The sequence below is a fragment of the Callorhinus ursinus genome, unplaced genomic scaffold (genome assembly GCF_003265705.2).
Source record: "Callorhinus ursinus isolate GAN/ISIS: 27379988/994484 unplaced genomic scaffold, GSC_fseal_2.0 scaffold115, whole genome shotgun sequence".
In the NCBI taxonomy this organism is placed as follows: Eukaryota; Metazoa; Chordata; class Mammalia; order Carnivora; family Otariidae; genus Callorhinus; species Callorhinus ursinus.
In genome coordinates, this window is record NW_027397177.1 from 57,691 (window position 1) to 82,648 (window position 24,958).

Genomic DNA, 24,958 nt, shown 5'->3' on the forward strand with positions numbered 1-24,958 from the left:
AGAGAGGGGTGTGAGCCAGGCAAGGAGCTCCTGCCGCCCAATGTGATACAGGGGTATGCCTTGGTGCACCGTGAGGTCAAAAGCTACTCAAGGTTGACACCAACGTCTGGAAATCAGAGAGCTGTACTCGTGTACTCATGAGAAGCACTTCCTTACAGCTCCCTAGGAGTCACAGCCACAGGGGCTTACTTCTTTTACAGAGAAACGAAGACTTCTCGTAGCAGTTCTCGGCATGCCAGCTGTGCAGGTCGTGGTGGCGGAGGGTGGGGAAATGGAAGCACTGGAGCTGGGCGCAGAACACGCTGTCGCTTTCCGACATGGCCGATGCAAAGATGGGGTCTGGGGGCAGGAACACCTCTGAGGAACCTGGGGGGAAAATCATATGCTGTCAACATACCAATCACGTGCAGTCCTCATGGGGACCAAGACCCCCCAAACCGGACCATCAGTCAAAGGGCTTGTGGGCTGCCATGTGCTAGGTGCACACTGCAGTTATGGCATTCATTCACGGCCTCCCTTAGTTCCCACGAGCACTGCTCTGGGCAACATGAAGAATAAAATAACGGGCCAGAACACAGTGGATTAAAATGTCTGAGCTCATATGGATAAATAACAAATAAACAAGAGCGGGGAGGGGGGTATCCTCTCTTCCAGCAGGTATCAACTGTTAAATGGAGAAGGGTTCAAAAAGGCACCCACTGCACATGCCAGGACACACAATTCAGACAGAATCACGGCTCTGACAACCCAGCAGGGGTATCAGCTGGCCAGGTGAACTGGAAAGCCCCGGCTCCCTGGGACCCCTCCCAGCTCCAGGGAGACTCTGTCACTCACTGAACTTCTGCCTTCCAAGCTGGGGACCAAGCAATCAGAAATCGTCCTGCCCTGGCAGCCCAGAGTAGGGGTGCCAGAGTGCAGGGAGAGGGGGCCAGGAACCTCTAAGCCTTTCTTCTGCCATGTCTCAGGAGGTGGGACTCTGGCCACATGTGGGGCACAGCACAGCCAGCTCCCAGAGCCCACTCTCTACCTCAGAGAAACCTCCGACACTGGACCACCAAAAGATGCCTTGAGGCTAACTTGGACGTGGGTCACCGGAGATACCCTCATTTTATTAAGATGGCAATGCGCTTTACCCTTTGACAGCAACAAGGCATTCCCATGCATGCCTTTTGAACTCTATTTGCTCCCAATACTAAGCATGAAGGTCAGTTTTAACTAGCCAGCGAGTCTGGAGGTGGGGCCTCATCCTGTAGACACTGGGAACATGGCCTCCCAGCTCCCTGACAAGGGCAGGAAGATAGACTCTGGGGAAGCATGATGGGATAAAAGCCCAGTCCCCAGCCAACAGGCACAGTCAATGTCAGTGCACCCCTGCTAGGGGATACTGGGGCCCCAGTGGTCAGACTCACAGGAGGACCACGGAGGGAGGGCAGGGGTCGGGGGGGTCTTCTTACACCATCTGGGGAGACTGCCTCCAATGCTAAGAGTGGGCCCCGCCATGAGCACAGTGGCATCCAGCCCCCTGCTCCCCAGTGAGGTCTCCTATAACCCTTGTGTGCCCTCTTCTCCTTCAGATGGGAGATGCCTCCCTTCTTAAAAACTGTTTTCTTCACTATTTGGCTTCTTGTCTCATAGGCTGAAAATGGAATAGATTCATCCTGTTCTTTATAAAAACAAACAAGTCTTCAAGGACATCTGGTTGGGCATCCAACTCTTGGTTTCAGCTCACGTCATGATCTCAGGGTACTGGGATTGAGCCCCATATCAGGCTCTGCACTCAGCGTGGAGTCTGCTTGAGATTCTCTCTCCCTCTCCCTCTGCCCCTCCCGCTCATGCTCTAAAATAAATAAATCTTTTTTTTTTTTAAAGATTTTATTTATTTATTTGACAGAGAGAGACAGCGAGAGAGGGAACACAAGCAGGGGGAGTGGGAGAGGGAGAAGCAGGCCTCCCGCCGAGCAGGGAGCCCGATGCGGGGCTCGATCCCAGCACCCCGGGATCATGACCTGAGCCAAAGGCAGACACTTAACTGACTAAGCCACCCAGGCGCCCCTAAAATAAATAAATCTTAAAAAAAAAGTCTTTAGCCCTGAGTCTAGTCACCAGCCCAGAGCACAATGTCAGTGCATGACTGCAAAACTCTGACCAAGACCACAGATGACCTCTCAGGGTAGAGTCCTTGCACCTGGTCCCCACCCCCTGTCCTGCCCACAGCTGCCTGGAACCCGCCTGAGCCAAGCTGAGAGTGGAGTGGAGGGTGGGGTGGGGTAAGGGTGGCTCAGGCCCCAGCAAGCCATGCACAGACGGAGGGCACAGGGAGGTCAGAGTGCAGCAAGATCCTCCCACCCACTGGTGCCCATGGGACTACCTGGGACTACCTGGGCCTCCTCACGCTGTGCTGGTCAGAAGCCCTGTTTACCCTGAGGCCATGTGGGCTGCAGTTTCTTGAAACCAATGACGAAGAAGATCACTTCCTCTTTGCCAAACTTAGTTCCTTTCAAGCCTTCATTTTATGTGCCCTCTCTATGGCACCTCATACTCTATTTTCCCAAATATGCTCCATTCTTTCTCTGCCAGCAGCTAAATTCCCAACACACTCAGTGTGGTCTTCAATTAGCTTCTGCAGTGGGTTGAGGAGCATCCCCCCAAAATTCATGGCCACCTAGAACCTCAGAATGTGACCTTATTTTGCTCTCGAGATTAAATCATCTGGGATTTGGGGTGGGTCCTAAATCCAAGAACCAGTATCCTTACAACAAGGGAGAAGACACAGAGGAACATGTGGAAAATGGTCAGATGGAGCAGAGCCCGGAGTGTGGCTGTCACAAGCCAAGGACCACCAGGAGCCCCTATGCACTGGCAAAGGAGGAACTCTCCTGGAGCCTCTGGAGGGAGGGCAACCCTGCCGACACCTTGATTCTGGATCTGTCCCCAGAACTGTGAGAAAATCAACTTGTGTTAAGCCAGAAGTTCGTGGGACCCAGGCATCTAACAGAGCCCACTGATTTAACAAATGCCCACAGGCCCCATCCTATAACAGGCATTCAGGATACACAGGCCTGGCCTTGCCTTGCCTTGCAGAGCTCACACTGGGGCGGGGGGAGGGACTGGAAACAGATGACTAAGAGACCCAATGAGTGAAGTGTATGTGATGTTGGAAGGTCACGGCTGTTCTAGGTAAAGAGAAAGCTGGAACGTGGAGATGAAGGCAGGCCTTGGAGCAGTGCCTCGGGAGCAGAGACTGGAGGGGAGGGGTGACAAGGCTTGTGTTAGGAGCCCCACACCACGCACAGGCACGCTGCTTTGCTAGAAGGACTCAAGGGGCCCAGCTTCTAGCTGCAGTCATGGCTAAGATTTATTACAGCAACACAGCATGATACACCAGCAGCAAGAGAAGGGGACAGCTCAGGCGGAGTCTGGGGGCATCCAGGCCAGACTTCCCAAGCACTCTCCCACCTGGCAAGAGGGCGTGGGCCTTTGCTAGCTGCAAGCTACAGCCACATGGGTGTGGTATTTCTGCCCAGAGGAGCCCCCTGGGCACCTCGATTCCAGGCTCATCAAGGGAAGCCGGTGTTCACCATAAACCCCATTGTTCGTGTGGTCCAGGCGGCTCGACACAGTGGGCTCTGCCTAATCCCTGAGCCATCCCAGGCCAGCTGTGCTACCTTGCCCCGCTCCGGAGCGAGCCCTGACCTGGGGAAGGAGCATTCCAGGGAGGGCTTCCAGCAGCAGCAAAGGAGGCATGTGGCTAGAGAGGAGGGCTGCGGGGTGTTGGAGGGAGGGCAGAGGAAAAGGCTGCTGCAGCCTTTCTTGAGAGAAGGAGACATGAGGGCAGGACGGGGAAGAATACAGGACCCTCAGAGAGCTGTGTGAGGAGATGGGGGGTGGGGGTGGCAGCAACTGCTCCCTGTGCACACAAGGTGTCCTTAGCCGGCCACACACGGCCACGTACAACAACACGCAATTTCCTCAGCCGGCAGCCCCCATCCTGCAGCAGGCTGTCCACCTCTCCAGGCAGGGTCTCACCTTCCTATATGCTACCACAGCCCCCACCGAACGGGCCTGACCTGGGGCCCACAAGGGGCCGTGGGGATCCTCCCAAATGCCCCTCTACTGGAGGCAGTGACCCCACTCTCAGGGCTGCCTTCCTTTGGCAGAACTGTGGCCTGACCCCAGCTGACTCCACTCCAGCTTGACAGTCACCTCACCCAGAGGGCAGGGTCTCCGCACTGTGCCTTCTAGACCCACCTGAGCCCTGGTCCTCCCCCCGCCGCCCCCTTCCTCACTGCTGACAGAAGATTCTAGATCAGGACGGGTCAGGGGGCACACGAGAGGGTCACTCTCCCTGGGTATGGGCACCAGGGCCAAGAAGATGGAGACCACAAAGGGCTTCCTAAGTGGCACGCATGGCCTCAGCCCACCTGTGACGGAAGTGAGCCCTTAGAGGTGGGCATGCTGAGATGGGGGGATAATGGGGGCCAAGATGCTGGACTGAGCAGGTCTTAAATAAGCAAGGTACACAACATGGACACATCAAACACGCAGTATGCTTCCATTTTTGTATTTTAAAATAAATATCATGTATCATAACCAGAAACTGAAATGACACTGTTAATAGCAATGACGTTGGGGCCCTGGGGAGTGGCTTATGGGAAAATGGGGATGATTCCTTCTGGAGAACACAGATCTCTTCTCAAACTTCAGTCACCAATGTTATAAAAGTGGCACCCGTGTTCTCTGGCGGCAGCAGCTCTCCACCTTCCGAGGCACGCCAGGCCCTGGGTCCTGCCTCAATGTTAGGGTCTTGGCACACTGGGGTGGGGCTGACCTGCTGTGTAGACAGAAGCCGGGGGCAGGGCCTCCCTCCGAGGGGAGAGGCCATGGGAGCAGGCCCCTCTCATAAGCAGAGCTCCAAACTTAAAGTGCACCTGGGGAGTGAGGGGCCTGCATACACGGATAAGAAGTGTGTATATATGGATAATACTCTGCGGGCACCACTGTGCCAATACACAACGCATGTTATAAAACACACAGGAAAACGTTGGACAAGACGTAAATGAAGTGAACAGTTTTAAACACCTTCTCGTGGTGGCTTCCTACCACCATTCGCTCATATTCTTAGGCAGTCTTTCCTTTGGGGCGAGTTTGCCATTAATGACAAAAGACTTAAATCTACTTCCCATTGCCTTTGTGATGCATCACCTCTGGGCCCACTTGTCAGGCCCAGCCGGATCCCCAGTTGTGAAGCAGGTGGCACCTCGCAAACAGCAACTTTTGTAAGCAAAAGCAGGGGCTCTGCCACCGGCTCGTTTGCTGGGGCTGTGTTTTCAGTATTCTCCCACGCTGGAGTTTCTTAGCAGAAACCTTTTAAGATGCTTTCGGTATGGACACTTTCAAATAGACACAAAAACAGAGGGAAGAATATAATGAACTCCCATGAAGCTCTGTCCTGCATCACGGCAGCTCGCCCTACACGTTTGTCCACAGCACAACACTATGGTCACACCTCTGAAAATCCATGAGTCAACCTCTACTACAAATCCAGATTCAGCTTCCCTAACTGTGCCCTAAAGTTTTTATAACTCCCCTCCTAATCCAGGATGCATCAGAATTCATGTGCTACATGTGAATTTATGTTTTTTTCTTTTAATTTCTTTGAACCCAGAACACGGGTGCCTGGGTGGCTCAGTCAGTTAAGTGTCTGACTCTTGATTTTGGCTCGGGTCATGATCTCAGGGTCATGGGATCGAGCCCCACAACGGACTCTGCGCTGGGCGTGGAGACTGCTTGAGATTCTGTTTCTCCCTTTCCCTCTGTCCTCCCCTGCCCCACTCTCTCTCTCTCAAACAAAACAAAAACCCAAAACAAAATACAAAAAAAAAAAAGAACAGGGTGGGGGGATGGGTTAGCCTGGTGATGGGTATTAAAGAGAGCACATTCTGCGTGGAGCACTGGGTATTATGCACAATGAATCATGGAACACTACATCAAAAACTAATGATGTAATGTATGGTGATTAACATAACAATAAAAAACTTAAAGAGAAAAAAATGTACTAAACTAAAAAAAAAACAAATGATTTTGAGCTGTGTCAAGTATCCCGGCCAGTTATCTTGTAGTAGAGGAATCTTTTTTAGCCACATATTCATTTTGTGGCTACTATTTAAATCCAGAACATTACTGCCAAGTCCACTTAAGCAGGCACAAGCAGCCAGCACCACGCTGCGCCCACACCCACACCGAGCTGCGGGACATCAGGGCCTCAGCACCGTCCGCGTGGGCGCCTCACTCTGCTCCAGGTCCTTCGCACACTGAGCCACTGCTGCCAGGGTCGACACACTTACTTCTTTTTAATTTCACAACTGCTCTCCAAATGCCCCAGTAGAGCCACAGAGACAAGTACGGCCATTAGAGCCTACCCGGGGTCTCTGCCATTCTCGCCAGGGATGACGGTCCCATGTCCCCCAGCTCAGAACACGCTATCATGCACTGCAGACTGGGGTATTCCCTGTTTAACTGCCGGTGTCAAGAAGGTAACAGTATCCAGGAGTGTCTATACCATCCCGAAGGCCAGCACCCTCTGCTGGGGTCAGGGCAGTGGGCCTTGGCCTAGGATTCACCACCAACGGCTGTGATTAGGGCAATGAGGAACACTCGATTTACCCTTTGCAAGGTACTTGGGCCTGGAAACCCAAAAGCTCTTTACCTGTCTACTACTCTGGTGGGACATCTACGCACTACACTCAAAACTCTTCTGAAAGATCAAGTTTGCAAATATGGGACAGGCTTTCAATAGGATATTTGGAGGACACAAGAATGGGGTGACTTCCCAAGCAGAAGCAAAGACTGGTAGGTGTGGCCCCTCTGCTGGGGCCTCTGCAGTCACCATCTCTGCTCCCTGCCCCTTTCCAGCTGCCAGGCTTAGCACCCCTGTCCCATGAGACCCTGCCTCTCTCCAGGGAAGCCAGCTGCCTGGGGCTTTTGAATACTGATCCTGTCTGTGCCCTTCACCCACTCTGTAAAAACACAGTCTGCCTCAAGACCATTCAGGCTGGGAAACAGGTGGGCTCAGAGGTCAATCCCCTTCATTCTCCACAGTGAGGTGGACAGCGCAAGATGTCTAGGGTCCCCAGGACCACCATTCCTCACTTGTCCTTCTCAGAGATACTTAAGACATCCACAATGGGACTGGGACATGTTTTGGGGAAAATAGGACCCAAGCTCAAACCACAGGCCCAAACAGTAGCCCAAAAGCAAGGCCTGACAAGGGGACAGGGCACGGGAACATAGCTCAGGCAGCAAGTGGAGAGGCCACATCCAGGGCCTGGGTGAAACATGCCAGTGCCAGGGCAATAGGGCAGGAGGGGAGGGACAGGGACAGGCAGGGGGCAGGACTCAGCTGCCCACACCAGACATGCTTCCTTTATGCTACGTTGGCGTTTCCAAGCAACTCAGCATAAAATCCTTAAAGCAACACATGTGTACATACACACACACACACTCTTATCTATTTTAATTCCATCTTCCTGATGGCTTTCTTTCCAGTTCGGATTCTACTTCCGATGTCTCTATCCTAGCAGACTTATCCCTCTCTCTCTGTCAGCTGCACACTCTGTATGTTCATTTTTATACCTCAATTAAAGGCCTTCACTTAAAGGGACAACAGACAGTCTAGAAATATGGCCAAGTGAGAAGGAAGCACAGGTTCCAGAGAAGGCTCTAGCCCCACACAGGGCCTGAAAGAAGGGGCTTGGGGTGCCCACCCATCATCACGGTGCTCCCCACAGTCTGGGGCCCATTCCTCTCCATGAGCCCTGCACTAGGCACCACTAGGGAGAGGGTGTTGGGAAGTGGGGAGCCCCTAGCAGTATCTTCCTAGTCAGGATGATGCCCCCCACCCCAACTGCAAACCCAACAACTCTTCTGAACGACCAGAAAGACTTACCCTTGAAGGCTACCTCCCAGCGACCCAAGGAGCGGTTCCGGCTGGCAATGACATACTGGTAGCCGACCCACAGCCTGCAGGAGGGTGAAAGGCAGCAGACCTCAGCACAGCAGGGAGACAGCCATGGACTGGGTATGAATGTGGGCACCTCAGAGTTATAGTGACCTTTCAAATACCAAGCTTGTAAAGCAGTAATGATTTTTTAAGTTTTGATAATTTTAATAAAATGCATTAGAAGTCTAAACAATAAATTCACAGGTCAGAAAAAGTTGTACCTTGGGTAACTCCTGTCAAGGCCATTCTTATTGGCTGATCCAATAAAGTTTTCACATTCTATGCAAGAGCAATCTTATTCTTGGGGTACATACAGCCCCGTGAATACAACTCTTGTTGAATATGCTAAAACCACAGAATGGCACACTCTGAAGGGGTGAATTTTATGGTATGTGAATTACATCTCAATAAAACACAAACCCGTGTGAGTCTACAGTGCAGTATTGGGTAAAACCATGCTCATCGTCTCCCACTCGGTCTCCACTTCAAGGCAGCTCGCCCCAGACCTACAGTGTGTTCCTGAGCACACACATCACAGCACTGAGGGGGCCATGCCCGTGGACCTGGCCGACTGCTACAACCACCTGCTGAGTGTGTGCCTCTCACCCCAGCCTTCCAGCCACAGTCCTGGAGATGCCCGTCAGCAGCCCCAATGCCACCATGGGAGATCTGGCTTGATGCCACTCTTGTCCCTTAAGCCTACTGCCATGCACACGCCCACCCTGGGGAGACAGGGTGCTTCCCCACCCAGTGGGCTGAACCCTCTTGCTTCTCCATGGACTCACAATCACCCTGTGGATCTACAAGTTATTTTTCTCACTTTGTAGCTGTAGAAGGAAAAACAGCAAGGTGACTGTGATTTGCCAACATCACAGGGTGTAACGGTGGAGCCTGAACCCAGCCAGGGTCTCGAAATGAAGGCTCGCTCTCCACCTGCCACTGTCATTGTGCTCCTACAACAGCATGGCTGGCAACCCCTACAATCCACTCCACCACCCCCCGGCTGCGTGGAAGAGGCAGGAGGACACCACCTCCAGGGGAGGACCACCACAGTCCTCAGCACACACCTGCCCCCCAACAAGACCCTGGAAACTCTGGGCTGGGAGATGCTGGCAGCTGGCTGCAACTGCCACATTTTCTCCACAATGTCACAGAGCCTTGGGGGCAAGAGCCAGGCTGTGGAGCCCAACTGCCTGGGTTGGAACCTGGGCATGCCCCAGCTAGTGTGTGCCTGCAGTTACGTGTTCACCCACTGGCCTCCTGTGGTTTCTGGGAAGACTGAACAAGTGTACTGATGGGAACCACTGAGCACAAGGCCTGAAAGAACCCTCTTTCTCGGAAGGAACCCCCACCCACTTGCATGGCCTTCCTGCCAGGCCTACGAAGCCCCATCAAACAGCCCCTCCCAACACAGCTGCAGCTGAACCCAGACGGGAGCCAATGAAGGGGACTGGCCCAAGGTGACACAATGTGGCAGCTCATTCCTGCCCCTCTAAGAGCTCCCAACATCATCCTGATGCCTGCTCTAAACCCCAGATCTCTATTTGTTTCCAGTGGATGGGGCTGCCCTTCCCCCCAATGCTGGCCAGCTAAGCCTGTGGAGTGTCATGGGTGGCCAGAGGCCATGGCCTTGGTGGGCATCCTGTTTGCTGGGCGGCAGCCTGACCTCAGGCCCTGGGGCCCCACCTCAGGACTCACTTGTGCTGGTCCTGCCAAGCGAAGCTCCGCTCTGGCTGGTCCCATTCCTGGGCCAGGACGAAGCGCAGCTCCTGGTCGGTGGAGAAGGTGGCGAGGGAGCCGTTGACACGCTGGCAAGTCTGCGCGGCGTCCCAGTAGTTCTCTCCGCTCAGGTAGACCCGGTAGCAGCTGGCCGTGCCTTCATAGTGGTGCCATCCTGTCGGGCACTTCCCTAGGAAACATGAAGGGCGGGAGGGGGGTTGTCCCCTAAATTAGGATCCTCACTCCAAAATGCAATCAGACATGCTGCATCTGAGCAGAGGTCAGAAATCACCCCAGAAAAACAGGGCAACTGAGGCTCAAGAAGCAAGCTCTGCCTGTAAGACCACACATGCTGTGAAATGCAAGTTTCTCTAAGACACAGATGCAGCCCAAGGCACAAGCACATTCAAGGACTCATCTCATTTCGGTAAGGCCTTTGATTGGCAGTAAAGACTGGCTGCTGAATGCATTTCGGTAAAGTGGATTTCCTTCTCAGGTGAAATCTGGTTGACGAGATGGCAGAATTCCCCATGTCTGCTCATTGTAAGCCTAGCAGGGGTGAACAGAAGGGCTCCCTACCCACACCGCCCTCACTGCCCCAACAGCTGGCTCTCTGGCCACTCCACCAGCAAGCCCACTGCTTCCCGAGCCCACTCCTTGGCCCTCCTTTTCTCTTCACATGGGTACTGGCCAGCACTCCCCTAAAACAGAAACTCAGGGGATGAGAGCTGGAAGTGCCACTGGGATAAAGGGACCAGCCCCTGCCTCCCACAGACGAGAAAGTGAGGCCCAGGTGGTTGTGCAGCAGGCAAAAGCAGAGTAGCCAGTGGGAGCCTGCATCTCCCTGAGGTGGGCCAGCCCAGATGTCTCCTCACCAGGTGGACCTACCCTCCCCAGGCCGGGAAGACTCCTGCTGTACTGTACGGCTGGCCTTACGTAAGATCTATGACCTGTTCCACAGGATCTATAGCCTTCAGATGCTGGGGTACCCACCTCCTAAGCACACATTAATGAATAATAATAATTTTTGACAAAGCCAGCTGTTAACAAAACCCAACTTTTTAATGCATCTACATCCTGCGGAACTAGTAAAACTTCTGAAAGATGGATGCTCATGTTTTTATTATTTAGAGCCTATGTGTGTAACTTATTAACAGAGGTACAGAGATTACAAGAGAGGAAATGGCAGCTCTGGCCTGGAGCCAAGGCCTGCCACAGCAGTGCGACAGGGGGACAGCGCCATCTGCCCACCGGGGAAGACCCGCTCACAAACTGCTGAGCATGCACAAAGGCTCTTCACGGTGGGCCAGGAGCCAGCCCTGAGATCATCCCTGTTCGGAAGGTGCGCGGGGTGCGCAGCACATGCCTGCTGAGTGTGTGGCGTGGGCTTGAGGGGTAGGGGGATCACCAGGGAAGCCTTTACTACGATTCCTAAGCCCCCACATGTGATGCGTTCCACCCGCCACATCCCCTCCCGGTGGGTTCCGCCTTGTCTCCAGGCAGAGGTGGCAACACCAAGGCACGCAGGGGCCAAGCACCTCGGCTGGCAAGCAGTAGGGTGGGCTTCCACCCCGGGCTCCTCACCACATCACCTTGGGATGGGTCCAGAGGAAACCCGGGATGGCATCCGGTGGTGGGGAGCAATGGAAGGAGGGAACATCACTTTTTATTGGCAGTTCACAGCTATCACGGATCAAGGCCGAGCACGGCATCAGGATAGGGAATGGCTGACGCCAGCTCCACACTCGCTCAGTCCCGGTTAGACAACCCAGGAGCTGAGATGCCCCCCAGTGCTGAGTGTCTGTGTGTGTGTTGGGTGGGGGGGTATTAACATAGGCAACAGGCTCGTAGGTCACAGGAGACAAGTCACGTCAGTTCTTCCTGTCCTGGCTCATTGTACCTACGTATGTCACTACGCCTGTTTAGGATGGGGGGGTGGTTTAGTGTGGTTTTCTGTCTTTCAACCTTCTTTAATCTTGTAATGCTCCTTTAAAATCTTAATGGCATAGGGATATTAACTAGTCTCTTCAAAAACGGCTTAACAACAGAGTAGAGCCTTCCCTCCCGTCAGCTGGACCTAATCTCTGGGAGTCTATTTCTCCATCTTCCAAAGGGCCGGTACAGTCCAACCCCAAAAAGCCTCTGACTTGTGGAAACAAGGAGCCTGTTCCAGAGCCTGGGTTCACATCACGGCTTCACCACTCAGGGGCTGAAGGGACATTTTAGGAGGCACACCCCTCATCCATCCGAGTGGCCCTGATGGCCAGGAGCAACCACACTTGGGTCCCGGACAGGGCAGGTCTGCAACTTACTGCTAAAGCGCACGGGCTGCGCCACATTCACCGCGTGGAAGTGTTTGGGGTCGCTGCCTCGGGCCCGCCCCAGCCGCGGATCCACAGCCTCCTTCCCATGATAAGGACGCGACTCCCCAGTCACTTCTGAAAGCAAGAAGAGAAACGGGCTGTCAGCACTGCTCACACAGCAGCGAGGCACACAGCTGCCAGGGGCTCTCTTGGCCAGTGCCAAATTAAAGTACAGCGTAGTCAGGCTACTCAGGACTGGGAAAACCAGGTTGAGGGGAAGGCAGCACATATTCTAGTTACTCAGGTGTTCTTTAAAGTCTAGGAAACCTTACTGCTCAGGCCCAACAGGTCACATGCGCTCCTCACCGAAATTATTCATTTTGTTATTACTATTACGAAATGAGGTCTCTCCTTCATTGCATTTTCTAACGGGCACAGCACAGGGCTAGTCATTCCTGTGGAAAATCCCTCAGCAGCTCTGGTTGCGTGGCGGGGGACGGGGAGGAGTCTCCAGAGGCCAGGCTGCCCCTTGCACCCCAACTGCCTGGGAGCCTTCCGTGAGCGTGAAGGGGGAACCACTGTGTGATACCCTCCTCTGCACTACTCACACGGGGCCTGAGTTGCTGTCTGAGCAGCTGCCTGCGGGTTCCTCTCAGTGCAAGGCCAGGGCCTGACATTCCTGCCTGGCTCCCGGGCGCCTGGAACAGGCCCCATTGTGCAGCTGGCCTCAAGCACAGTCAGAAGTGTGAACAGGAAGCTGAAGATGAGGAAGACTTCTAGTTTCATGGATCATGATCGAATAGCAATTTGCAGGTTGGTGCTTCCACAGTCTCTCTGTGGAGTTCTCCAACCCTGAAAGCACCACTCTCCTCCCTCTCGAAGGTGAGGGGTGATGCAGACACGTGACGTAAGGTACCCAAGGCACAGAACAGGAGACAGCCAGAGGCAAGGTCCCATCCGGGCCACCCTCCTCCCTCCCTCCTCTGCCTGCATGGGGGCATCTTGGTGCATGGTGAGGACACCTGGTGCAGGGTCAGGACAAACAGCGGTGACCTTGGTCTGCATGGCTGCACACAGGAGGCCGGCTGTGCTTCCCCATGGCCACCTCCAGCAGGCCTGAGGCAGAGGATGTGGGACACACGGGCATGGCATGGCACATGGGTTTGGGGGAGACCTGGCTCCACGGAGCTCCACTTGACTGAAGCTTCGCCAGCTATCTGATCCTGCTCGTGTTGCAGACTCTGATACTGTTTTTATTTCATAAATAACATGTATTTTTCCTCATTGTAAAATAACAAATCATCCATGTGAAATAACCGAGAAACACAGAAGTCTAAAAAGCCAAAACATAAACCACTACTATGCTAGGGTCTGCCGCCCTCCCAGTCTTTTTTCTGTACAAATCCCTAAAAATATCGGGATCACATCACTCTACTTTATGATCTGCTTTGTAAGCTTGAATATAAAAAGCTTTCCATACTCTTAAATGCACTTAAGAACATCACTTTTAATGGCTGCACAGAATTCTGTGAATGGATTTAGTTGTAATAATCCCCTGTGGTTCGAAGTTTAGGTCGTTTGCATTTTGTCATGACCCTACAAAGGGCTGCACAGAACCACCTGTACAGAAATCTCTGTGTGTGCTCCTCCTCGTTTCCTCCTGCCCTAGCAGCTCTGGTTCCTTCCCCTTTATTCAGTACAATATTTCCATAGCCCTTCCCCAGGCATGTGATGGGGCTTAGGGGCCATCCGATTACAAACCACTCTAAAATATAAAATGTGCGGGGCGCCTGGGTGGCTCAGTTGGTTAAGCGACTGCCTTCGGCTCAGGTCATGGTCCTGGAGTCCCGGGATCAAGCCCCGCATCGGACTCCCCACTCAGCAGTGAGTCTGCTTCTCCCTCAGACCCTCCCGCTTCTCATGCTCTCTCTCTTTATCTCATTCTCTCTCTCAAATAAATAAAATCTTTAAAAAAATAAAAATAAAAAAATAAAGTAAAATATAAAATGTGCTACCAATGTCTGAGAGAAGCTCAACTCAAGGCAAGACCTCAGAGGAGAAGCATGTTCAAGGCCTTTGGTGCGACCTCACCGCCAACACAATGACCTCATTGCGGCTACCTGCGCGCTGCAGTTGCTCTCTTCAGGGCAACATCAGTTCTCCAGGACCAGGGTACCCCATCCACACATCCTGAACACTGCCACTCCCGGCAGGAGACTGGCAGTTGTGACACAGGGCAGTGCTACCACAGCCATCCCCCCAACCCCCACCCCGGGGAGGCAGGCAGAGGAGTGCGGAGACCCACACTGGGCTCCTAAGAGATGGCTGACTAGAGACAAGGAGGGCCTCCCAGCAGAGAGCCCAGCTTGGGCAAAGGCCAAAGGTGGACACATTTTGGACAAGCTCGAGGGCAAGTCTGGGTGTGGTAAGCACGTTTCCCTACACCTGAATTTCATGTGTCCCTCTGTCTGCTCCGACGAGCAAGACCTGTGATTCCACTTTGGGTCTAGGCCTCCGGCCCAGACCCAAGCACAGCAGCACCTGGTAGAGGACAGGCCAAACTGTTCAGAGAGACAGATAAATCTGGGGCACAGGGCAGGGAGAGTGCTGCCAGGGGCTGGATGCTGGCTGACTGTGGAGGGGGTGTAGGCCAATAGGCAGAACAACTCAGGGAAGTCACCAGAAAGCCAAGTGGTGATGGGGGAAGCCACTTTGCACTGAGCAGGCTTCTCTGGTGGCTCAGGTGGCAATTCTGAGCCCTTCTCTTTTCCATTATTTCTCTTCACAGCCAAATGCCCACACACATGCCCTCATCACTCATGTGTTCAGCACATGGGAACCCACTGGCATAGACCAGGGACTTCCAGTGTCCTGGGGGCCAGGAGAAGCAGGAACTGGGTGCAAATGGGGAAGAGACAGAGTTCACTGGAGTAGCACCCCTACAGACCCCTTAGGAGCACCTCCGACAACACAGAATTTCCTTCTGCAACTCACTGACAGCATTTCCCCTTAGGGCCAGTTGGCGGGTGTGAGCTGACACCTGTGCAGCCAGCCCCAAGAACTGGTTTCGGGATGCAGACACCCCAAAGCAACTTTCCCTCTCCCTCTGTCTCCTGTTCAGTCTCAGTGTACCAGGCACTCTAGGCACGGGGATAGAGTAGTGAGCAAAACAGCAGACAATCCTGTCCTCCCTCAGTGAGAGGCCATGCCCTCGGTCCACCTTCTCTTCCATCCAGCAACTGGCGGTTGGCACACTTACACCCTGTGACTGGGAATGGAAGAGTCTGAGTGCACACCCCAGCCCCCAGCCCCCAGCCCGGCCTGCTGTCTTGGAGGGGTGCTCTCTGCACCACAGGCTGCTGTCTGTGTTCTGTTCTCTTCAGGTGTCCCCGCCAAGACTTCAGAATAGTTCTGGCCACCAAAGACAGATGGAGTACATAGAAGGAGACATGAAGCAAGGAGGAACCAACAGGGTTGACTCGGTATTATAAAAACTGAGGTAAAGGGAAATGTCTTTCAGATGGGAAAGCAGGCTCTGAAATGTTATGAGGCTTGCTTCACAGAAGTAGTGGAAAATAGGAGATGTGAGCCTTCCACTTGCTCCAGGTCCCCTGGACCTGAGCCTCCTCCCACCTCATAGCATGGCCACCAGAGGCCTGTCCCCACCCATCTTCCCAAGCTGTGTGCTACGGATGGGGGTGGGGGGGGGTACAGTGCTCATGGCAGCCGCCCCCTGCTCCACGAGGGGCACCCAGCATGCCAGGTTTCCTGCTTTCCCACTACAGTCCTCACAGGGAGAGCTGGGGGGTGGGGGGGGGTCTAGGCACAGGAGAGCCTTGAGTCCAACAAGGAAACTGAGTCAGGGCAGGCAGTGGCATGCTTGCTTCCCAACATCTGTTATTTGCAAATAAAGGACAAAATGTGACTGATTCTAATTTGTGTTTCTAGGATTGTATAACTTGTCCAAATATGGCATTAGGGTCCAGATGAGCTTTTTACCTCTCCAAATAAAGGGCAAAACAGACTGGAGCATCTCCAGGGCTCCAAGTAGTCAGACTGCATATCACTTTCCTTCTTTATAACAAAACAGGCTTAGAATCATGGTCAAAAATCAAATGTAAATAACACTTGCTTACCAAAAGAGAATTTCTAACATCAGAGAGCGTGAAAATATAAAATTTTGAATGGTATTTCCATTATGTTATACATTCTTTACATTGATTCTTTTCCCTTCCAGCTAGGGCCAGGGTCACGGATCTTATTACGAATCTCACTGAGGGGCACTTGGGTGGCTTAGTCGTTAAGCACCTGCCTTCGGCTCAGGTCATGATCCCAGGGTCCTGAGATCGGGCCCCACATCGGGCTCCCTGCTCAGTGGGAAGCCTGCTTCTCCCTCCCCCACTCCCCCTGCTTGTTCCCTCTCTCACTGTCAAATAAATAATAAATAAATATCTTTTAAAAAAAAGAATCTCACTGAGGCTAAAGGTTTACTAGTTTGGGCAAGCCCAGGATTGCCATCTTTGTCTCTGTTCTATCAAGGTTTCGAGACCTATGCTTCTGAAATAACAAATGAGCACTTTTGCTTTCCCATTTTATACCCACATGTGGACAAGATGTAACTCAACACAGAGAATAACTGCAAAAATACAGCCCTGTCGGTTCCAAGCTCAAAATCTGCTTCCCTCCTGTTGCAAGGATTCACAAATGTCTCAGGCACAAGTTCAGAAGAAATGACTTACCTTCCACTAAGGCTGGTGACAGAAGCCGAAGCCATCAGATAGTCCTTTGACACACTCAAGATGTGGCCATGGGTCTCAACTGCCAGCAGATATGGCAGAAGCAGAATGGCCTGGTAGGAATCCTCACCCAAGGTATGTATGTATTAATTCTTATTTCTTATGTATACCACAAGATGAAAACAGAAACCCGTCTTCCCTCTTCCCAGCCCCCTGCTCCTCATCCCCATTTCCTAAAGACATCTTTTTTACTCATTTCTTCTGATATTTTGTCCATATTTCTAAATAATAGGTTTACCCAGCTACTTCCAGTTTTATCAATTTTGAATGTTGTCCATTGACGTAATGTTAGGACAGGTACAGATTTAGCTCATATATACTCTTATCCACCTTCCCAACAGAGTAGAATCAATTTTGTAATTAAAGTTAGTAGAATAATGTAATAATGTACACTTAATGTACAAGTGTTCTTCACTTGTGAGCCAGAAAGCATACTAGGTATTTCAATTCTTTACAACCTTCTTTTTTCCTGGAGTTACTAAGTGCATTAATTTTCAAATTTGCTTAGCTTTTGGTCTATCTACTGCTATTCTTTCCAGTTGCTATAGCAAATAACAATGGCTAGCAATAAAAATGGTAAGCACTTGAAACATCCCATCAGAATCTCGTGGCTCCACTTCTCCCTCGGGAACCCCTCCCCTAGTCCCTACCTTCTAGCGCCAGGCTGAAGAGGCTGCTCTCTGGGCTGGGGCATGGCTGTAATCCTGGGGTCCATTTGCTGTCCTCCTGTACTGGGCCCTCTTTCCTGGACCCCAGGCTACCTTCTTTTCTGCTTTACCCTCTCCTTTTACAAGACATATCTTCCTAAGAAAGGGCAGGGCAACTTTTCTGAATCTGTCCATATCTGAAAATACCTTTATTCCATTCTCATGCATGATAGGTTCCTCTGAATGTAAAAAAGCCCAGATTAATAACATTTTTGAAGCTTCTAGTTAGAGATATCCAACTGAATGAACATATTCATTCACCTCTAGTCTCTCCTGAAACCCTTAATTAAAAACAATAGTAATGGAATTTTTAAAAAAGACATAGTCACAAGGACAAACAGAACAGGGAAGAAGATGGCAAAGTTGTAAAAACTGGAGAACAGAAGTAGTAATTAGCTTCAAGAAGGCAACCACACATTGTAATTTGCCTGGGGATGATCTCGGTTTATGCCTGTTGTCCCAGTATCCTATCCAGTTTATTAGCATTTGTCAGTCTCAAGACTGTCTTACTTTAGAAGCAAATCACTCCATTTACTTGAGCCCAGAAAGCTAAATCCTAGGCCAACAGGTGGACAAGTAGCAAAGTAAAGTACCTATATCATGTCAACTATATTTCCATTAAAATTAAAGAAAAAGGAATCTGGCAATATTTAGCAAAACTACATATACATTGACCCTTTGACTCAGCAATCCTGTATCTAAGAATTTACAGTGAAGATACATCTTCAACAATTTGAAAGGGGGACACATGTATTAAGTTATTTATTGTGGCATTATATTTATTTTATTTTTTTAAGAAGATTTTGTTTATTTATTTGATAGAGAGACATACAGTGAGAGAGGGAACACAAGCAGGGGGAGTGGGAGAGGGAGAAGCAGGCTTCCTGCAAAGCAGGGAGCCTGATGCGGGGCTTGATCCCAGGACCCTGGGATCACGACCTGAGCCGAAGGCAGACGCTTAACGCCTGAGCCACCCAGGCGCCCCAACTGTGGCATTGTATTTAATAGCAAACTAATGAGAACAACCTGAAGGCCCATACATAGGAGGACTAGTTAAATAAAGTACGGTATGTTCCTAAGATGGAATACAAGAGAGTTGTAAAAAAGAATGAGAAAGATCTTTATGAATTAATATAGTGACTTCATGGGTATTTTGTTAAATTAAAAAAGAGAAAAATGGGCACCTCGGTGGCTTAGTCAATTAAGCGTCTGACTCTTGATTTTGGATTGAGTCCCCCATCGGGCTCCTTGCTCAGTGGGGAGCCTGCTTCTCCCTCAGCTTGTGCTCTCTCTCTCTTTGACAAATAAATGAAACCTTTAAAAAAAAAAAAACAAACAAGAACAAACTCAAGAAAGATAAGCCAGAAACTAATCGAATTACTTACCTATAGGATGTGAGAAGGAATAGGGCGAAGGGAAAAAGGAGAGGAAAGAGAACCTTTTTTATTTTGGTAGGCTCTATGCCCAATGTGGGGCTTGAACTCACAACCCCAACATCAAGAGTCATATGCTTTACCAACTGAGTCAGCCAGGTGCCCCCGTGGAGAACCTTTAAAAGATTTTATTTATTTATTTGAGAGAGAGAGAGAGCAAGCAGGGTGAGGGGCAGAGGGAGAAGCAGGTTCTCTGCTGAGCAGGGAGCCTGATGCGGGGCTCGATCCCGGGACTCCAGGATCGTTACCTGAGCTGGAGGAAGGTGCTTAACAGTCTGAGCCACACAGGTGCCCTGAGAACTTTTAAATATGTGTTTTTATATAGTTATGACTTCTTAATCTTGTTCACATTTTACATATCCTAAAAATAAATCAGTTACACAACCTTGTGAATATACTAAAAAATGTGAAATTGTATATTTTAAAGGGGTGAATTTTATGGCACATGAATTATATCTCAATACAAAAACATTAAAAATAAATCAAGATGAGAAGGCAAAAGTCCTAAAACTGAATACAAACAGAATGAAATGTTAACATAATCACCTCCAAGAAAAAAAAGGAATGAATGCTAGTGACTTCTGACTTGAGAACTGACTATACCCCATCAGTGGGAAACAGCTTAATAACTACAAAGAAATCCTGGAATTTACTTAGTAGGTGTGTTCTTGGTAGTGATATAGGAGGAGTAATTCCAAAACTGCAAGTATTTTAGGATGGGCCAAATGGATACATATATTCAGGGTGTTGGGAACCACAGTTCTTACCATGGGAAAAAGAAGATAAAAATGTAAGGTGGGAGGAAGAGAAGAACTTTAGTATAGATTAGAATCAGAGGTATCAATAAATGTGAGCTGCTTATTTTTAAAGAGGTTTCCTAGCTCCATCCACTGAAGGAAATGCCTAGACGCTATGATGCCCAAGTGAGTATGAGCATAGCTACCACACAGACCACCGCCCTCACCAAAAGGAACAGGACTCTTTAGAGAACTGGTTGATTCCAGGTCTGGGGCAGGAAAACCGTAAGATGAACCTGGAACAATATTTTTTTAAAGATTTTATTTATTTATTTGACAGAGAGAGACACAGCGAGAACAGGAACACAAGCAGGAGGAGCAGGAGAGGGAGAAGCAGACTCCCTGCTGAGCAGGGAGCCCGATGTGGGGCTCGATCCCAGGACCCTGGGACCATGACCTGAGCCGAAGGCAGACGCTCAACGACTAAGCCACCCAGGTGCCCCCTGAACCTGGAACATTTTGCAGTGCCAGGAAATAGGAAAGATCTTTATAAAATAATATAATTTATTAAGTGGAGTGCATATGGTAGAATTACAAAATCACCATTTTTTCACCACCACTATTATAACTAATTCAGACAAGAACCATCAATAAAAGCTAAAACAACTGGGTGTAAGGTTGTTGGAGAATACCTCGAATACCACTCCACGTATTACTCATTACTTATTCACAGATTACTTTTCATTACAAAGGAGGGGGGACAGACGTTTACTGTACTGAAATATGGCAGACATTACCTTAACCAAGTGATCAAACTTAACATCACCAATAATGGGACAAACTGACCTTATGTGCCCCCAATGGGACACTTTATGACCTGCTTAAAAAAAAAAGTTTCACCTGAATCTAATCATGAGGAAACAGACAAGCCCATATTGAAGGACATTCTACAAAACAACTGGCTTGGACTCTTCAAATATATCAATGCCATGTAAGATCAATAATTTTTTTTTAAAGGCTGGGGACACTTCTGAACTACAGAATAAAGCTAGATGGCAAGAAAATACAGTATGTAAACTTTGAATAAATCCTGAATTTAAAAACAAAAAACCTGTAAAAGATATTTTTGGGGACAAATGAAAAACTTCAAAATGAACTATATGTAAGATAATAGTACTATGGTAAGTTTCTTGCACATGAAAAGTGTATTGTGGTTATGGGATTGTTGTTCTTCTTAGAAGACAGATGAAGTAGGGGCGTCTGGGTGGCTCAGATGGTTAAGCACTGCCTTCGGCTCAGGTCATGATCCCAGGGTCCTGGGATCAAGTCCTGCCTCAAAGCTCCTTGCTCAGCGGGGAGCCTGCTTCTCTCTCTCTCTCTGCCCCCTCCCTGCTGCTTATGCACTCTCTCTCTCTCCCCCTCTGACAAATAAAATCTTAAAAAAAAAGAAGATAGATGAAGTATTTAGGGGAAAATGTCATGGTATCACTACCACATTCTCAAAGGGTTCAGAAAAAAATATGTAAAGAAGCAACTGCAGCAAACTGCTATGGATAGGTGAATGCAGGTAAAGGCAATATAAGCATTCACCGTACTACTCATGTACCTTTTCTACAGACTTGAAATTTCTCATATTAAGTCAGGGAAAGATGGGGCGCCTGGGTGGCTCAGTCGTTGAGCATCTGCCTTTGGCTCAGGTCATGATCCCAGGGTCCTGGGAATCGGCCCCGCATTGGGCTCCATGCTCCACGGAGGCCTGCTTCTCCCTCTCCCACTCCCCCTGCTTGTGTTCCCTCTCTCACTGTGTCTCTGTCAAATAAATAAATAAAAATCTTAAAAAAAAAAAAAAAAGTCAGGGAGAGAAGGCAGCTGACAAACCCAGATCTCATCCCCTGTACTTGGTTTCCTCAGGCAACCCTGCCTCTCCTTCACCCCAGCAGAAGATGGGTGATTTACTGATGAGAGGGTCAAACAGGTGTCTCAAGACTGGGGACACCAGTTCAACTGAAAGTCAGGGTTCTGTGCTTCGCTGGGGAGGGCAGATTGGAACATTCCTCTATGGAGAAATCTGGCCAGCCTAAGAAAAAGGTCCCCAAGGGGAGGAGACCCCCCAATGAAACAGTGCAGCTGGCTCACTATCCAAGGAGGCCCACAAGCACAGAGCTTCCAGTCCGTCTGCCACACACAGCAGACAGGCAGGCAAGGCCCACCAACCTCTGAGGAGAGCCTGCAAATGAAAGACACCAAACTACAGAGGAAACAATACAGAAGGAATGCATATGGAACAGTTCAGCAAAACCATGCCATTAACATACTCAAAGTGAGAGACAATATTGTATCCATAAAACAAGAATGGGATGCTATTAAAAAGGAACATAATACAGACACCATTAACCCCCCCACCCAAAGAAAAATCTCCACTAGAAATGCAACATTATGGCAAAAATGAAAACCTGTTAAAAGATGTGGCGGTGCAAGTAGAAACTTCCTTAAAGTAAAAGAGACAAAGAGAGAACTGGAGACAAAAAACTGAAGATCAGTCCAAGAGCTCCAATTTCCAGTAACAGTTCTAGAAAGAGACTAGATAAATGGAAGAGAAAACAAAAATCTAGTCTTTTCTTTCCCTAAACCAAGATGCATGAGTTCCTACAATGAAAAGATCTGCTGAGTGGCCAGCACAATGTATCAAAAGATACTCAAAATTTCCAGAACAAAAACAGGTTTCCTTCGAAGAACCAGAATTATGGCATCAGCAATGTTGAAAGCTCATAAAAATGGAGTAAGATCTTCAAAATTGTAAGGGAAAGTTATTTTTAGCTAGTAATTCTAAATCCAACTAAATCTATCGTGTGAGGGTCAAATAAAGGCCTTTTCAGACATGCAAGCAAGGAACCAAAAACTTTTGTCTCCTGTGTTCCTTTTCTGCAGAAGTTATTACGGAAGGCAGTACATTACTTAAATGAGAGAATAAACCAAAACAGGAAACAAAAAAACAAAGGATCTAACATGAGAGAGAGAGGCAGACAAGCGTGGACAGACATGAGGGAGAAATCTATGGATTCTCCCATGCTGATGGTGAAGGGAAAACCCAAGAGGACAGCCAGGAAGGTGGGCAGCAGGCCCTGCCAGCACTAAGCCAGACAGGTGAAGTCAGGGGCTCTGGGAGAAGAGACTCCAAAATCAAACTGGCAGAATAAAATGACAGATCTACAACTGAGGGGAAATCAGGAAAGAGATCTATCCTGCTACGGACTTTTTTTTTTAATGTAAATCTACAGCCACTTTGGCAAACAATTTGGCCATTTCTTAAAAAGTGAAACATAAATTTACAATATGACCCAGAAATCCCACCCCCATGTATTTGTCCAAGATAAATGAAAGCATATGTCCCCTTGAAAACTCATGATGTTCACAGCAGCTTTACTCACAAAGTGGAAGTAACTCAAATGCTCATCAAAGTGAAAGGGTAAACAAAATGTGGCCTTACCCATAGAATGGAAAATTTGGTGTGGAAAGGAAAAAACTACTGACTCAGGCTGCAAATGGATGAACCTCAAAGACATGATGTCAAGTGAAAGAAGCCAGACACAAAAGAAGGCATATGGTATGATTCACTTTATAGGAAATGTCCAGAAAAGCAAGTCTATAAGACACAGAAAACAGATTAGAGGTTGCCTGGGAATGCGGGAGGGAACAAGGAGGGACTACAAACAGACATGGGGATCTTCTGGGGGCAACGGAAATGTTCTAAAGTTGCAGAACTCTATGAATAATTACACAAAAATCATAGACTTGTACATTTTTTTAAAGTGATGAATTTTATGGTACATAAATTGTATTTCAATAAAGGTGTTAAAAAACTGAAAGTCTAACATAAGATATATGTTTTCTTTAAAGTACATATATAGGTTCTTTTTTAAAGGTAAAACAAAAAGAAAACTACATGGATGGACCTTGAAAATAGTATGCCAATTGAGAGAAGCCAGACAAGAAATACTGCACATTGCATGACTCCATCTCTATAAAATGTGAAGAGTCAAATCTACAGAGACAGAAAGTAGGTAACTGGTTGCCAGGGGCTAAGGCTTGAGAGAAAATGGAAGAGTGCCTCCTAATGGGTACAGGGTTTTATTTTGGGGTGACAAAAAAGTTCTACAGTTGGGGTGATGGTTCTGAAAATATTCTAAAAACCACCAAAACCCATATTTAACAAGCAAATTCTATGGTATGTGAATTATATCTCAATAAAGTTATCAAAACAAAAAGACGATGATGACAATGTTCAATTCTGGGGTAAAGACAAAATGTTTCTGGGGCGCCTGGGTGGCTCAGTTGTTGAGCATCTGCCTTCGCCTCAGGTCACGATCCCAGGGTCCTGGGATCGAGCCCTACATCAGGCTCCCTGCTCTGCAGGAAGCCTGCTTCTCCCTCTCCCACTCCCCCTGCTTGTGTTACCTGTCAAAATAAATAAATAAAATCTTGAAGAAAAAAAAAAGACAAAATCTTCCACCAGCAAAAAGGAAATGGAATCACCCTCCATGCCCAGCCAAGAGCAGCACTGACGGAGCGAGAACTCTGGAAGTGAGAAGACAAAGGGGCAAGTATTACCCACCTTGTTCAGGGAAAATCAACACGGAATTCCTAAAATCATGGAATTTAGAGACCCACAGATAAACACTAAGTGAAATCAATAGCTAAAGTAATCTCAAGTATTTGCTTCTGAGAAGTGGGAAATGGGGTAGCGGACATCAGGGTTGCTATTTTTTTTTTAAAGACTTCATATTTATTTGATAGAGACAGACAGAGAGAGTACAAGCAGGGGGAGCAGGAGAGGGAGAAGCAGGACCCTTGCTGAGGAGGAAGCCCCATGTGGGGCTTGATCCCAGGACTCTGGGATCATGACCTGAGCTAAAGGCAGTCACTCAACCAACTGAGCCACCCAGGCGCCCCTGGGTTGCTATTTTTTAAATAAAAAGTCTTACAGAACTATTTGAATATTCAGATTGTGTGTACAAATAACTTGAATAAACCTCCAACTAAAATTTTGATTTAGACTATTAAAATCAGCTCCTCTTCGGATCCAGATGGCCTTGCCCCACTGTTTCCCCATGCCTGTGTTGCTGCTGAACATCTCATGTTATTCTGATTCCTGCTCTTTTCACCAGGACCTGTGCTCTCCCTCTTTGGACGTGTGGTCTTCACTGTATTCCTGACATGCTGCAATTATACAAGGTATCTTGTCTAAGTCTTTTTTTTTTTAAGAT

The 24,958-nt window shown here is 49.0% G+C and overlaps 1 protein-coding gene across 3 annotated transcripts in view; it reads right to left on the bottom strand.

Annotated features, from left to right (window-relative positions):
- DGCR2 (DiGeorge syndrome critical region gene 2) overlaps positions 1 to 24,958 on the bottom strand; it is an 81,935-nt gene that overhangs the window by 19,837 nt on the left and 37,140 nt on the right. Inside the window, exons 3-6 of one of the 3 annotated variants that reach the window (XM_025858042.2) lie at positions 12,031 to 12,156; positions 9,698 to 9,908; positions 7,946 to 8,019; positions 190 to 366 (exon numbers count right to left, since the gene is read on the bottom strand). In XM_025858042.2, the coding sequence (XP_025713827.1) occupies positions 190 to 366; positions 7,946 to 8,019; positions 9,698 to 9,908; positions 12,031 to 12,156 (588 nt within the window). Of the gene's footprint in view, positions 1 to 189; positions 367 to 7,945; positions 8,020 to 9,697; positions 9,916 to 12,028; positions 12,157 to 24,958 lie in introns of all 3 variants that reach the window. The other 2 variants (XM_073889694.1, XM_025858043.2) reach the window with 2 other exon arrangements.